Genomic DNA, 14,510 nt, shown 5'->3' on the forward strand with positions numbered 1-14,510 from the left:
CTCGTCCACAGTCGTATACTGAGTGTTTCGTCGGTGGTATGCCGATGTCTTTCAATTATTTTTTTCTTCCATTTATACTTTATATTTATACTGAGACCCCGCTGTAATAGTCAAATAGATTATTTTCAAAAATTGTGACGGTTGATGAAATATGGAATTCGCATTACATTTCCAGCTGGAAACTAGTCACTGCATGTGTGTAGATTTAAGTGGGACATTTTCGAAAGTTTTATTAATTGAATATCCAGAAACACTGTAGGGGACAACAAAACTTTGTATTCCAGATATAACGACAGTTAAGTGAAACCAAAATTTTAATAAAAACATAAGACAAGGAGCATTGAAATAACATTGTCACAATTTATTAATTTAATGCATTTTCCCTTAATTACTAGATGGTTTTAGCCATTTATGAACAATTAACTTTAATTATTTCATAAAGCCACAGAATGAAGCAAAAGAGTGAAGCAAATTTATCAAAACACTTGCCATCATAATATCTAATGAAGACGCCCACAGTGCGCCGAAATAGAAACAGTGTAGAAAGGAACAATGCGCTCGGCGTTCCCTCCATTTTTTGCTTAATTATACTGTGGACCATCACAAAGCTGTTTCAACAAGAATAAAGCAAAATCAGTACATTATATGTTGACTTTGCAACCGGATTGATATGATATGAGAAAACTTGTTTTTACAAACGGAACGTTTCACCCTCCCTGCCGTACCCTCCCCCCCCCCCTCGGCCACCACTTATTTGGTAATACAGGGACACCAATTTGTTATATTTTATACCAGAGCATTAATATCAGGGACTTTGGAGAACTTGAACCCTTTGCTCGGAATATCATGATCATTCCGTACCTCGCATTGTTGGCCTTTACATCTCATTATGAGCTACAGTTTCGTTAAATACACATGTAATTAAACAATACTACGACTGAAGAGTATTTCTCTTGAGGGAAAACTCAGTATAACAACCAAATATTCTTACAAAAAGTATCATAGGGGAGAGATACAGTATATGCAATAATTGGACGTACTGGTGATAAATCTTGACTAGTGGTTAAGTATGTCAAATACTACCAAAAAGATGAGCCAAAATATATGACCATATTGCATGGTAAGCATGCATTTGCATATATCGTGAGGAACATAGTAGATTCTGCAACATAAGAAAATTATGAAGAGTGTAACAATGTAAGTGTAACAGTTTAATATATCTGCAGAAATAAAAGCCATGTATACATGGCTTTTATTTCTGCAGATATATTAAACTGCCGAAGGATACAGCTATAACGAAAGGTTATTCCTCCTGTTCAGAGCCAAACTGAACGTCGAAGTGGCGTTGTTGTCTTGCCTTACGTCCTCCTCTCTATCAGAGGCTCCTTTAAAGAACTTTACAAATTCCCTTTGTATTTCCACTGCAGTGGAGTTGGAAGTTGGTTGGTTCTTCCTTATAGCTTCTACAGTTAAAAAAAAGAAGAAAGTCAAAAAGAAACCTTTTAGTTCCTTACATTGAAAGAACATGCAGGTAAGTTCTTCATAATAATACATCGTTTGTGTATATTTTAGAGAAAAGGGAACTTCGTCCTTTTAATATGAACTACAACCATGAAACCAGCAAATTCCAGGTAGTTTTCCTGAGTGTGTGAGCCACGAGTTTCGCGCCCCAGGTTGCAGCTCCCACGTACCGGAGCACGTTCGTCAGTTCATTTGCGGGCTTTAGGGTATTCTGTATTGGCCCCAAATTATAGCATGCTATAATCTTAGTATTGAAGGTGAAGCACATATGAATTAAGTCTCTGCCGAAGATATCTTGGTATACAATTATCAACTAATAGCCTTATCTAATATGCATATCATAATAGGCCTAAGTGCTTGTCTACTGATTTTTTCTTGGCCGTGGATCTGTCCGTTATCAATCGAAAGCGATGCCGGGGACGTTCTCGTTACAATAAAGCAAACAGATACGGGAAAATAGCTTTGCAAAAAGTAAGGCGTACATAATGTAAAGTAAGCAAATATTCAATAAATTGTACGAACTTTCTAAAACTTTTCGAAGGAACAGGTCCTTAAACGCCAACTTCTCCCCTTGACCTGTCCAATGAATGCATTTGGCTACATTATTTTGGATCAATTCCTGCAGCATCCTCCTTACTGCTACAGGCAAGATCTGCCCACCTACTGACGACAGTGTCAAAATCTGGAAGAAAACAGTTGTGAATCTTTGAGTCTTCATGGAAGCCAGAATTTTCTGAGGACTGCGTTATGCTCCAACTAGCTTCAACTTGACGTTTTTTCCAGCATGCTTATTTTACACCAGAAACGTGCACGAGACAGTGAGTGATACAATCTACCATAAATCAATAGCTTATTCCACATCCTGTATTCGTCTAAAGTAATATTGCTCCAAATTATATCGTGAACTGTCCAACTTTGAATACCTGTTGTCTATACGTACAACGACAACAACTACTTCTATGACTTCGCAAAAACAATGCAAGAAGTCATGCCGTTACTATCGAGTAACGATTACTTTACTGTGCAGGCACTACAATTTTCAAGGTTCTACCATTGATAAGGTATGTATTACTGTAGTATAGGTTTTTCAATAGTATAGTGGAAGGTTCGGTAAATGACTAGGCTAATGTAGCTCAATTGACAAGGTTTACTGAATCAAACCTGTCAACCTGTTTGACCCCAAAATAGGGAGAATAACATTTTTCATGGCCAAAAAATAGGGAGCACAAGGGGAAAATCGGGAGGTTGGTCATTTTCAACTGAAATGATATAAATACTCCTAAATAAGTATAGGCCCTAGTCTACTTATGCAATACAGTGAGAGAATCTTCCAATCAGTGTTTCTTGTTGTAGTTTGCAGCAGCTGACTTCGCTTTCTACAGGGTTTCTTTAGTAGGCTTCCATTTGAAACAGGGAACAGTGGACTCTGGGTACTGTAACTTCATGGCTAGTATGCTAGATAGAGTCCCATCAAGCTTGAGACTTAACCGACTGTCTGTCTTGTTCTTGCGAACTACACTCAATAGCCTTTCCTGTTCAGCGTTACTGTGGGAATTACTAAGCATAGGACTAATTGTTGGCTATTTTCAGAAATGTCGCAAGTGATGAAACATTAAAAAACCGGGAGACTCCCGCTAAAACCGGGAGAGTTGACGAGTCTGCTAAATACTTCTTAATTGACGCACCCTCGTTATTTGCTAAGCTATATTAGTAAGTGGTGAGTTCTTATTTCATACAGTACAACCTATTTATTTATATATAGTGTATGTAATTTCCTTCTTACATAGGACAAAGTATGGGCAATTACCAAACGTTTCTCCACATTAAAATCAGTCCGGGCAAGTTCATCCAGAGCTGTCAGAAGTGGAACAGATGAAAGGGGCAAGTTTACATCATCTGGCAGTTCCTCCAAATCCAAATGGGAGGTCTTAAGGGATTGAATTAAATGGGAATTTGCAACTGTTTGGCGCTTCAGGTCCCTTACTTCAGCTTTTATTTCTGCCAAAATCATAAGGATCTTCTTCTGAGTTGCTCAGACAAAATCAGAGAAAGTTTCGTAAAAGCAACATCAGATGTTAAAAGTAGTCACTTTGAAGTGGAAGTGCAATGTGAGAATAGCAGACTGGTACTGTATATACATTGCATTCCCTGGCACAGAAGTACCAGTAATTAAGAAAAAGAGAAATATTTAGCCTTAGTAAACAGTAACTGGAGTAATAGTTTGCATGGTTGCCACATTACCAGTCACCAAGGCTTGGTCAGCAGGTCAAAGAAATGTGCATTATAGCAGTACTTGAACCTTTACAAATGCAGATCATGTACAATGCTTTGTTTAAATTGACGGTACTACACACCATTAACAATCAAATCTGGGGTTGACATGGGAGATATGTTCCGACTGGACCCTGCTAGTGACTGGGTAGACCCGGTAGAGTGCCTTGCACTTATTGGTGATACGACAGCATCAGGAAAATTTTGCCTCTGTGATTGAGGATTTATATTGGAGGTCAATGGCGTTGTGAGGGGAACCAATGGCTGAATCGGTGGAGGCAGGGTGAAATTCTCAGCTTCTTCTTCTGTATCGTCAGAGGAAGACACATACCGGCGATTTTGCCTATGAGTATGAAAAGGAAATAGACATTGAGTAAGTACATCACAGATATTGCCTTTACCATAACATCCATGTTGAGAGTATTGTGTCTGATTTGAACATATGGGATTTTTATGTCCGATATGATTTAAGCTGATTATAGGTCAATTTAAATATGGAGCTAGAGTTCATAAAATATTACTGAACTTTCTGAGTTTCATACTTGTTAAGTCAGTAAGGATGGCACTTTTGGTTTAAGTTGTTTGAGTGAGACTGTACTGTATGTTCACTGTCAGCATCTCTATGAGAAAGATCAATGATGGTAATTTTGGAATGTACAGTATAACCTGCATTTATTTTTGTAGCAGTTTTGCTTGGTATATTTAAATCGAACATTAGCATATTTATATATTGGACACTTACAACTTCCTGCGCTTTGATGGCCTCTCATCTTCATTTTCAGTAGCTAAGTCTGAAGTCTCCTCAGCCCTTGTCAATAAGATCATTGCCCGTGCATAGGAACCTGAAGAAATGAAACAATTGAAAAAAATCTTGATAGTGGGCATTTGTGATGAACTAGTAAACTACTGTACACTATACAGTGGTATGGTCCTATCTGTAAATGAAAGGTTTTAATCTCGTACAGAACACACATGTACAGAAAGATACACTTTTCTCAGTTTCAACATTTACGTCGTGGAGATTTACAACACTATACAGTGAGATACTGTGGTCTTTGTAGCACCTTGATCCATCAAAGTAACCACAAAGCATAATGTTATTGAAAGAAACATTGTTATTGCAAATCATTTTACACTTTCATTTAAATTAATTGTGTTTACAATACCTGTTGTTGACAGAACCCGAATGGTATGTCTCGTCCAAGATGCTTGCGGGGCTTCCACTGACTTGACTGCCTTCTCAAACCTTGTAGAAGATTTATATGGTGGCCAGAAGCATTCTCTTTCGCCAGTTCTCCATTGCGATGGAATGACTCCTACACCGTCTTCACCAGCAAAGGCAACAACCAAGAAAGTTTGAGTATCAGACATGCTGAAAGACAGTAATGATCAGGTACGGTACAAATTCAAAAATGGAGGAGTGGCACTACCACAAAGCTTTTCTTCCGAGGAATAAGGACATATTTTTCCAGGATACTTGAGATTGGAGCATACTGTAGTTTCCCACTGAGTAATTTGATCTTGAATAGGCCAAGTTTGGTGGAATCCAGTGGATATGTCCAAAATTTGTCTTTGTGACAAAACTTTTCATATAAGATGAACTTGCTGCCATCGCTGACAAAGAAGTTTCTGGCAAGAACAATTTCTTCACCAATTTTAACACAGTTGTCCCCCATAGATATTTTGATAGTGCAATCTTGAAGGTTGAGTACTTTGTATTGTGAGGAAGTTACCATGGTCTCATGAATCTGTCCACCATTGTGGGGCTGCTCAAAAAGTTCTTTGCTTTTAGTAGGAAATGCTACATGGTTTTCAGAAAGACGTCGAATAACTTGTTGTAAGGGGTAATTTGCATTCCTAACCATTCTTTTTATCTGTCCCAAATAACTTTCGAAAGGGAAACAGGATACATTGTCCAATGCACCGTATTGTTGTACATCTTCTTTCAAATGCACAAGTCCATGTACATTGTATGTAATCATGTCATTGCCATAGAGAGTGTGCTTTTTACGTGCAAAGAAACGGACACGGACCAAAGGTCAACAAAACCAAAAACAATCCGTCTGTTTAACAACCACCAAAAACCCAACTGAAAACCCACAAACAGAAATCTCTCACTAACCCACAAATGTATAAAATATAGCGTTTAACGTGACCGTGAAAAGGACACGGACCCAAAGGCCAACAGAACCAAAACAATAAAGCTCCACAAACCAGCCCCAAAAAGCCAACACCAAACCACAAACAGAAAACCCCCAACCCATATTATGTAAGGACCACACAAACCCCCCACCCCACACATAACAACTAACTCCAAAACTCATCCGGGGTACGCCGTCCCGATAGCAGACGACAGGCTTGCGCATTACCTGCGAAATTTTCCCAATACGGGTCTTTTCAAGCCCCTAACAGTATTCCCCCTTTTCTTACGAGGGAGCAGAGTTCTTAACTCCTCGTCAACCTTGGTCGAGTGGACCTCCCTGTCAGGAACAGGAGGTCCACTAGCGACCATCGTGTCCGGTATAGCGGAAGCGGCTGCGGGTAGGGTGGAAGGGCCACTCGAGTCAATGAGATCAGTGGCCTGTTTTGTCTCATCAAACCAATCGGAGGACTCCTTAGCCACAACTAATAAGGCTGTAGTACAGTCCTCCATTGGCGAGTCAGAATCTGGGCCACTTAATGTCTCTTGGGCCGGTTGACTCGGGGCCCGACTAGTATCACCGATAGCGGGCGTAGCTACCGGTGAACCAGTACAAGCGGCATCCTGCGCCGCGTGCCACTCCGCTAGTACCATCTCCGCCGTTTTGTCCTGCTCTGCCTCAGTGGGCAGGCTGGCAGTCTCGGCAAGTTCGATCAGGGGAGAGGTCGGACACGAAAGGGGGAACAAAGCCTCCATCGGGGCGCTAGCGTCGGACACTGGGGCGATGACAGGAGCATCATGTGGTACGGTGTCAGAGGCCGGGACCGCTTCAACCACGCCCGTAGCCACTCTCGCGGCGTATGAGCGGTCTGGGCATAAACGGGCGAGATGGCCCGTTTTCCCACACGAGTTGCAAACGATATCCCCTTTACACTCGGCCAGGGTATGCCCAACCTGTAAACAGCGGCTACACCGCTTGTTCGGGCACAACCTGGCCTCATGCCCTTCCAGCCCACACCTCCAACAAGTGCGAGGCTGGCCCGGGTATGCAACGTGGGCCCTGTGCCCATTAGCCCACAAGGTAGAGGGGATATCGGACTTGAGTTCAACTCTAACTCGTCTAGTCCCGGTCTTGACACCCATACATTCAAGGAATTCCAGCTCCTCGTAGCCGGTCACTTTCCCGAAACGCCCCAGTGTCCGCACAACAACCTGTTCAGACATGTCCAGAGGGAGATGGAGGACTGTCACCCACACCGAACTATCATACGGTGTGACCTTCAGTCCCTCCACTCCCTCCAACACATGGACGCCTCGGACGCGGGCAGCCTCCGAGGTAAACCGTACATCAAAACAATTCATACCCCGGAGAGGTTTACGCTGAAGCGCGTCAACCTCTCCAGGGACCTTTAAACCAACAGAACGCAAAACTGAAAAAACTTGTACGGGGACGACCTTAGCCTCCCCCGAAAAACTCAACAATACGATTTTGCTGTCACGGCGAGCCGCCATGACAGCTAGGGGTGTGGCAAAGCCACGCACCTATACACAAACCAAAACGAAACAAACCCAAAACACACAAACTACACTAAAACAAACTGTAAACTAATGAAGGGCCAACGTAAAAACACAATAAGTGTGGTCAACGAAAGGTGGAGAGCAGCCGAAAACACGTCCGCACTCCACGAGAACTGAACTGAACTCCATAGAGAGTTGCCATAGAGAACTGCCATAGAGAGTTGCATAGTGCTTGATGAAAGTAACAATTAACTGATGACCAAGCTGAGAGTAACTGCTACAGTTGAATGGACTCAAATATATAAACATAGCAACAGCAACATAGCAAGCATGAAATTTTCATAAAATGGCTTTGGAATGATTCTGTAAAGAACAACTGGACCGGTGTACAAAAGAAATTGCCGAAGCTCTGTGGCTTTCCACCGTTCAAACTCATTCAGAGATCGAGGTTGGCGAGCAAATTCACGTGGTAGAGCACCATTCAACGATTGCAATTTTGCAGAAATTTCTCTGATAAGTTGAGGGCTCTGTCTTGTCTTTAGTGGACCTTTCAACCAAAGCTTTACCAGTCTGCGTGTCACTCCCAAACATACTAGGTGCATGTAGTCTAAAGGGAAGTTGGATACCATACCCAATGAAAGTTGGGATAGTGGAGTTTCCCCTAGATGATGATTTTCATCTAGCATATTTCTAAATGACTGGTCAGTGCGATGATCTGCTTCTGGAAAGTTACTTTGTTGATGTACACGCCTCTCTGAACACATCTTTCACAGCCGGAGTAGCCACTATGACCCTCGATGTTTTTGACCATGGCTCTTGCAGGGGCATCACATATGATTGCTGTCATAACCACTGTAAGCTTTTCTCCCTGAAATTGAATACCATTTTGCTCAACATTTTGGTAGTCTGCTACAAATTCATTAAAAAATTCCAAATCAGTTGGTTTCCTTCTCCCATAGTACAAGCCAATCACAAAAGGACACTTTCTCTCACATGCAGTGATCATACCTAATATGGGCCAAAACTGCGAGTTTGAGCTTTTGAATAGAGGTAAACCATCAATGTTTACATGCAACGTTATTGTTTTGTATTTACTACTTAGGGACTTTTGTCTTGAGTTCAGAATAGAGGTAATTCCATTCTCAATCCCAACATGGTAATATTCACCTCCTGAGACAATTGTTGTGTCCACTTTGGTTTGCGTGCCTAGTAAAGTTCTAGGGTCTTTTGGAAGGTCAGGATGGTCATTTTGAAGAATGACAAGGAGCTCAGAGAGTGAAGCATGAGAAATATTATACTTTGAGGCCCATTGCCCAAGGTCAATTTTCAGTGTGGAATTTATTTCATCACTTCCATCAATTTCACCATCTGAGTCAGAATATAGTTCATGAACATCTGAGTGAAAGGTCTGGAACAAATCACTGTCAACACCATCAGCATCATCATTTTCAGACAACTGTTCCAGTTGGTGCAACTGCTGCAGTTGGCTCGTTTTTTGCTTGATATGTAAAGATTTTTAATTGTCCTTCCTGGTGTTATCTATTGGTCCAGAGAAATTATTTTGCCCGCAAGATTCATCTGATATTGTTTGTATGTAGTTTAACACTTCATTGATTTTTCTTCTCTTGGTGCGATATGATTGTGGACCATGATCCATGATGAGCTATGAGGGAGATACACCAAGTTTGGAACAGTTACAGTACAAACAGTATAGATTAGGTGGTGAATGTTTAGTTTAGTTTTGTAGAAAAAAGGATCAGGAAGGACAATTAAGTCCCCATCAAAGACCCTATTGGAGAGAAGGAACCGATACACAAAAAGGGACACCTGATTACAATGCTTAAAATGATTGTGTGAAGTTGTTTCAAAAATTTGCCTTGTATTACTTGTTGAAAACCAAATCCCAATTGCAATTGTTCACCAGTATCCTTCAGTCTATTAGATAAGTAATAAGTGTAATGCATCATATATGTATTTATACCATGTCCATTTTAAATAAGCCTTTCTTCACTATTTTAGCTTCTTTATCTTATGGTTTCGAATGTTAAAATGTATATTTTAGTAACAGAAATTCAGTTAGCATTTGTTGATTGCCAAATTATTCGTTAAATAAAGGGGAGTTTTAACTTTACAACCTTTGCAAGCAATACTGTTTCTATGAATGTTATTTTTCAAGGTGTGAGTGCAGGAGGGAACTTTTCACATTAAGGCAAGTCCCATTCCACAGTCAAGGGTGGCTGAAAGCGGCTACAAATTACAACCCTTAAACGGGAAAGTCCTACTTCTAGAAGGAAAAAATGGTGTATGCCTTTTAGGCAGTTTGTCCAAATTCCCTTTTGAAAAAAATGAACTGTGCTCAGTTGGCTGCCTAGATTTTTTCATATATATATATATATCTGCATGTTTGGTGAAACACTTGAAGGTAGAACATTACTACAGTTTTAGCATATTCACTTGTGTTGAACTGTTTACAGTCAGTTCACGTACTGAGCCCAATAAGTAAAAATAGATGACCATATTTTGGACTATAGCATAACTCGTTTCAACATAGATTACGAATCCAATGGTTCGTTTGACAGAAATGTAGCCGAAATATCGAAGCGTGCTCTGGTCAGTTCCATTTCTTTTCAAAGCAGATCGCATTTTGCACGTACCTTGCGTGCATCTCCCACATTGACGTACTTCAGTGTTGTGCTGGTACTGTGTTAGGCCAGTTTAAAGGTTATTTTTTTACCGAGAACAGTAGTGAATTTTGCATAATCTGTGATACATTCAAACATGCGAGTACGCATTTCGGTTTGACATAGATTAGGCGTACTGAAAGGATACAGTCTACATACGTTGTGTGTCGCATGTAGTAACTTTCCTGCTTAAATCAGCGAGTCAAGCTGAATTATTCTAGGTCACGTTGGGCCTCTAAAGTCTGGCTAGGCTTTCGTACGCGATCAGATTTATGTTACACAGTTAGTAGGCCTAACGTGTCTAAGCTAGAGACAAACACACGGTCAAATAAGCTCGTGAGTTTAGGCCTTATATCAATGGGTTATTAATAGGCCGCATTTTCAGTGGTATACAGCTATTCACGACGAGTATGTACCATACCCTGTCGAGAACTTTGACATGAATTTTAGCCTAGGCTTTAGACTAGGTAAGGCACTTTTAATCGATCCTGTGTAGGCTATTAAATAATATGTGGTAGGTCTAGCAGCAAGCACAGTAGGCCTAGTTGTTGTACTAGTCCTATTATTCTAGCCTTTGTAGTTGAAAGGCTATAGAATAGAACTAGTATTACCACTGTAGTCCTATGTACAATACTTGCAAAAGTTGTATCATATTATTCAAAAGTTATATAAAGCTGGGGTTGGAGAAACCCAACTCTAGTTTGAATGGCCTAGAGTTATTGTACAATGCGCTCGATTTGTTTTTTAGTTAGTATTATGAGTGTATATTAATTGGTATTACTGTACATGGAAAGAATGCTAGGAAGTAACAATCATGTCAGTATCATTATGTAGCCTAGGCAAAATATACAAAGTATTCTTATTGGAAGAAAAACATGAGCAAATAATGCTAGGTAGGTCTATAGTACAGTAATACAAAGTGGCTATTCTTACGACTAGTTGTAAGAATAATTAACAATAATTTCCGGTTAGGGTTACCCCTACTACATGCGCAGTTGCTTTATTTACTTTACTGTGTTTGAATTCGCCAATGTCGTAAGAATAGTTTATAAATAATTGTTACGACTAGTCGTAAGAATAGCCACGGCCATAGTTATATGTCATTGTTATTAGTATTAATGTTATGCAAGGCTGAAATTTGTTCAGATACCCAATCATGTCTATGCAGTAGGTAGGCAAGGCCTAGTAATAGGATGTTATATTCACCATGTGCTGCTTTTAGTCTGAACATACTTAAAGTTTTTAAGAATTAATTTCTCAGGCTGAAACCTGTTTCATTGCACATGTAAGTTGTAAGGCTGTACTGCTACTAATAACTGCTCAAAATTAAAATGGGCCCTGTACCCCTTACTGGTAGCCCTGGTCCAGGTGTACTCTAGTATAATTATACTGTCATCGGTTAGATGGGGAAGATCTATTTTCATGGTATTTATGTAGCTATAGGCTATGCCCTAAATGACTAGGTCTGACCTAACCCAGGTTTGGCTAAGCAATATATATAAAGTCCAAGTTATATGCATTATAAAGCAAAGGATGTGCTAGTATAGTTAGAAGCCTGTGGTTGGTAAGTAGGCTATCAAAATTAAACATATCATATATAAAATTGAATTAAATAGCCTTTGCTACACCAGCATAAATATGCTTTATGCTAGGAATCAAGATGTATTGATACTTCAAAATTTGGTAAAATTACTTGGCTCATTATTGGGGATTTGTCTTGAGTGTGGACCCATGTGCTACCCGCAGAGGGTGGACATCGTGTTAGGCTAGGCCATTTATGTTGGAAACTGGAGTGTCCATTATAATATCATGGACTCATTTAATACTTCAAGATTGAGTATGAACAATGCCAATTCTAGGCTTAGAAATAAAAAAAATTAGACTTCCATAGGCCCAACAACAACTTAAAATCGAAGGAACATCAGGATTTCTTTGTGGGCGATATTGCAGGCCACATATGTTGGAAACTGGAGTGTTCATAAAAAAGTATCATGGATTCATTTAATAAATCAAGATTGAGTATGAACGATGCCAATTCTAGGCCTAACATTTAAAAGAAATTAGATTTTCATACCTAGGCCTAAGAACAATTTAAAATCAAAGGAAAATAAACATCAGGATTTCATTGTAGGCCATATATTTTGCAAACTGGAGTATTCATAAAAATATCATTGACTCATTTAATACTTCAAGATTGAGTTTGAAAGATGCCAATTGTAGCAATTAAAAATGAGACCCATTGGCAACATTTAGTTTAAATTCAAAGGAACATAAACATCAGGATTTTTTGGTATGCCAATGCCTAGCCTCTGAGAATATTATAAAAATATCAGCTGTTTTAACTTAATATTGCTACTGCTTGGCTAATTTTTATTGCAATTCTCTAAAATAATATGTGCTTCACCTTCAATGTTGAGGAAAAGAATAATTAAAAATGCTCCAAATTTTCCTGTACAAATTTTCGTTGATGCATATACACACCTACTGTCTGACCCTGACCTATAAATAAGACCAGCGATGAAGTCTAGATGCCATGTGTACATGTGAATTATAATTAACTTTTTTTTCTGCTGGGAATTTCATTGATCTCCTATATTTCTTTGGTAAACATTTTTAAAAATGTAGGCCTAGTACTAATTTTAGTAAGCCTGCAGTAGGGGCCCTCAGTACTACTATAGTGGTACTAAATATGTACACAATTTTTCTGGCCGTTCCCGATAAGACTAAGCTCCCGTTTGCCACTGTAAATGCACTTTTTTAACAGGTAGAAAGTTCTTTTTTTTTTCTATATTTTTATTTGACATTTGGAAGAAATTTCAACAGCTATTACTCTTTATCAATTAAGCAGTAAATCCCAGCAAATCAACTCATTAAGTTCTTTATTAAGGAATTACAACAATTGACACGACTTACCTCATTCTGTTTCGTTAGCTTGAATGATCAACTTTCCGACTTTTCTTGCACTTCATAACTTGGCGCTTTTTCTCTTTTCTCCCTTATGCGCATGCACAATGTAATAGCCGCGCCCACATTGCCACTACTTCTGGCATGAGCGCATGCGTCGAAACGAATATCGTCTGGTTCACTTTCCTTGTGTTCTGGTTCGATGACGGATAGCAACGTCTCACGTAGGCTTCAAGTATACGTGATCGGCGGCAAACGCGTATGGGAAGCCATGTAAGACAAACACCGCATAATATATCCGCGTATTAATTTCAATATATACGCGTATAATTAAATTCGAACAAATACGTGTATATATTTTTAACCAATCATAAGGTCCAAATATATCCGCGTATTAATTCGATTATAAACACGAATTAATTCGAATACATATATGAGGATTAATTCCTCAAAATTTTTAACCCAAAAGGTATACAAAATGTCAGAATCTTGACCTTTTATCTCCAAATTTTGATTGTTAAAGTCAAATTCGTGACATAAAAGGTACAATAAAAGGTCAAAATTTTGACTTTAAAGTCAATATTTTAATATTTTTAATATTTTAATATACTTGATAGGATGAAAAGAGATTTGTTTTATTTTTAATCTCAACATTTTGAGAAAGTTACAAATTATGAGATAAAAAAAACCAACATTTTGAGATTTGAGGACAACTTTTTTCCTTCCTTTGTTCCTATTAAGCCTCCGTGTGTAAGTTGACGAATTAACTTCCAGGGGTAAGATTGAGAAGGGTCGCTTAGCGTCCTTCATCCGGAATAGAAGGCTTTCATGATATTTCCTACTTTTTACTATTTGATTTGAATTTTCGGGGTACTCCAAAGTGGAGGGTTGGGGAGTGATTGCTCCCCTGGGTAAGTCCATGCACACGGTTTAATTTATATATATATATATATATATATATCGCGTATTAAGTCATGATGTGGTCTAGATTTAGTACGTTGGCCAGGGCGTACGTCAATATAGAGACGAACTTTGTCATCTCTCATTTATTGAACTGGCGAGGCTAATGCGGGTGACAGATATAAGACATGCAATATGATTTAATACACGTATGAATTCGAATTAATACGAGGATATTAATACGAGGATATATGCGGTGTTTGTCCTATATGGCTTTGCCATATACACGCGGCGCCGATGCAGCTTTACTGGATCGGAACGGCCGGTGTTATATTCATATATTTAACATTTGCAGTGAATTAACACGTAATCCATAAGTCCAAGCGGATCTGTTATTAGGATTATATAGAACGATAATCTGACGGCAAATATAATTTGCTTATCTATTACCGATAAATTTCCAGCTTACGATATGAACAGGTCACTCAAAACGGCTTAAATACGTAAAGTAAGCGATATCGGCATGACGCCTCCGGCTCCCCGGCGGTATGCCGCTTACTTGCCGCCGGTGGCAT

At 39.3% G+C, this 14,510-nt stretch overlaps 1 protein-coding gene and 1 pseudogene across 2 annotated transcripts; both read right to left on the reverse strand.

The window, feature by feature from the left end:
* Positions 1-1,275: 1,275 nt before the first annotated feature.
* On the reverse strand, positions 1,276-13,614 carry LOC139985200 (uncharacterized). Of its 2 annotated transcripts, XM_071999459.1 has the most exons (7): positions 13,045-13,614; positions 4,959-5,164; positions 4,535-4,634; positions 3,876-4,135; positions 3,329-3,552; positions 2,044-2,203; positions 1,276-1,463 (listed from the first exon to the last, which is right to left on the reverse strand). In XM_071999459.1, exons 1-7 carry the CDS (start codon positions 13,047-13,049, stop codon positions 1,291-1,293), a joined length of 1,128 nt encoding a protein of 375 aa, XP_071855560.1. In that variant the 5' UTR covers positions 13,050-13,614; the 3' UTR covers positions 1,276-1,290. The 2 variants fall into 2 exon arrangements, with proteins under 2 accessions (XP_071855560.1, XP_071855561.1); XM_071999460.1 differs by lacking the exon at positions 2,044-2,203 and having other exon boundaries at positions 1,440-1,463; positions 13,045-13,606.
* Positions 5,173-8,960, reverse strand: LOC139984496 (uncharacterized; annotated as a pseudogene).
* Positions 13,615-14,510: the final 896 nt, after the last annotated feature.

This window comes from Apostichopus japonicus, chromosome 17 (genome assembly GCF_037975245.1).
Source record: "Apostichopus japonicus isolate 1M-3 chromosome 17, ASM3797524v1, whole genome shotgun sequence".
In the NCBI taxonomy this organism is placed as follows: Eukaryota; Metazoa; Echinodermata; class Holothuroidea; order Aspidochirotida; family Stichopodidae; genus Apostichopus; species Apostichopus japonicus.

Coding starts and splice junctions, on each gene's coding strand:
- LOC139985200 (XM_071999459.1), bottom strand. Junction 4,635..4,958: donor TCGGGTTCTGTCAACAACAG/GTATTGTAAACA, acceptor TCATTTCTTCAG/GTTCCTATGCACGGGCAATG. Junction 1,464..2,043: donor CCTTCGAAAAGTTTTAGAAA/GTTCGTACAATT, acceptor TTTTAACTGTAG/AAGCTATAAGGAAGAACCAA.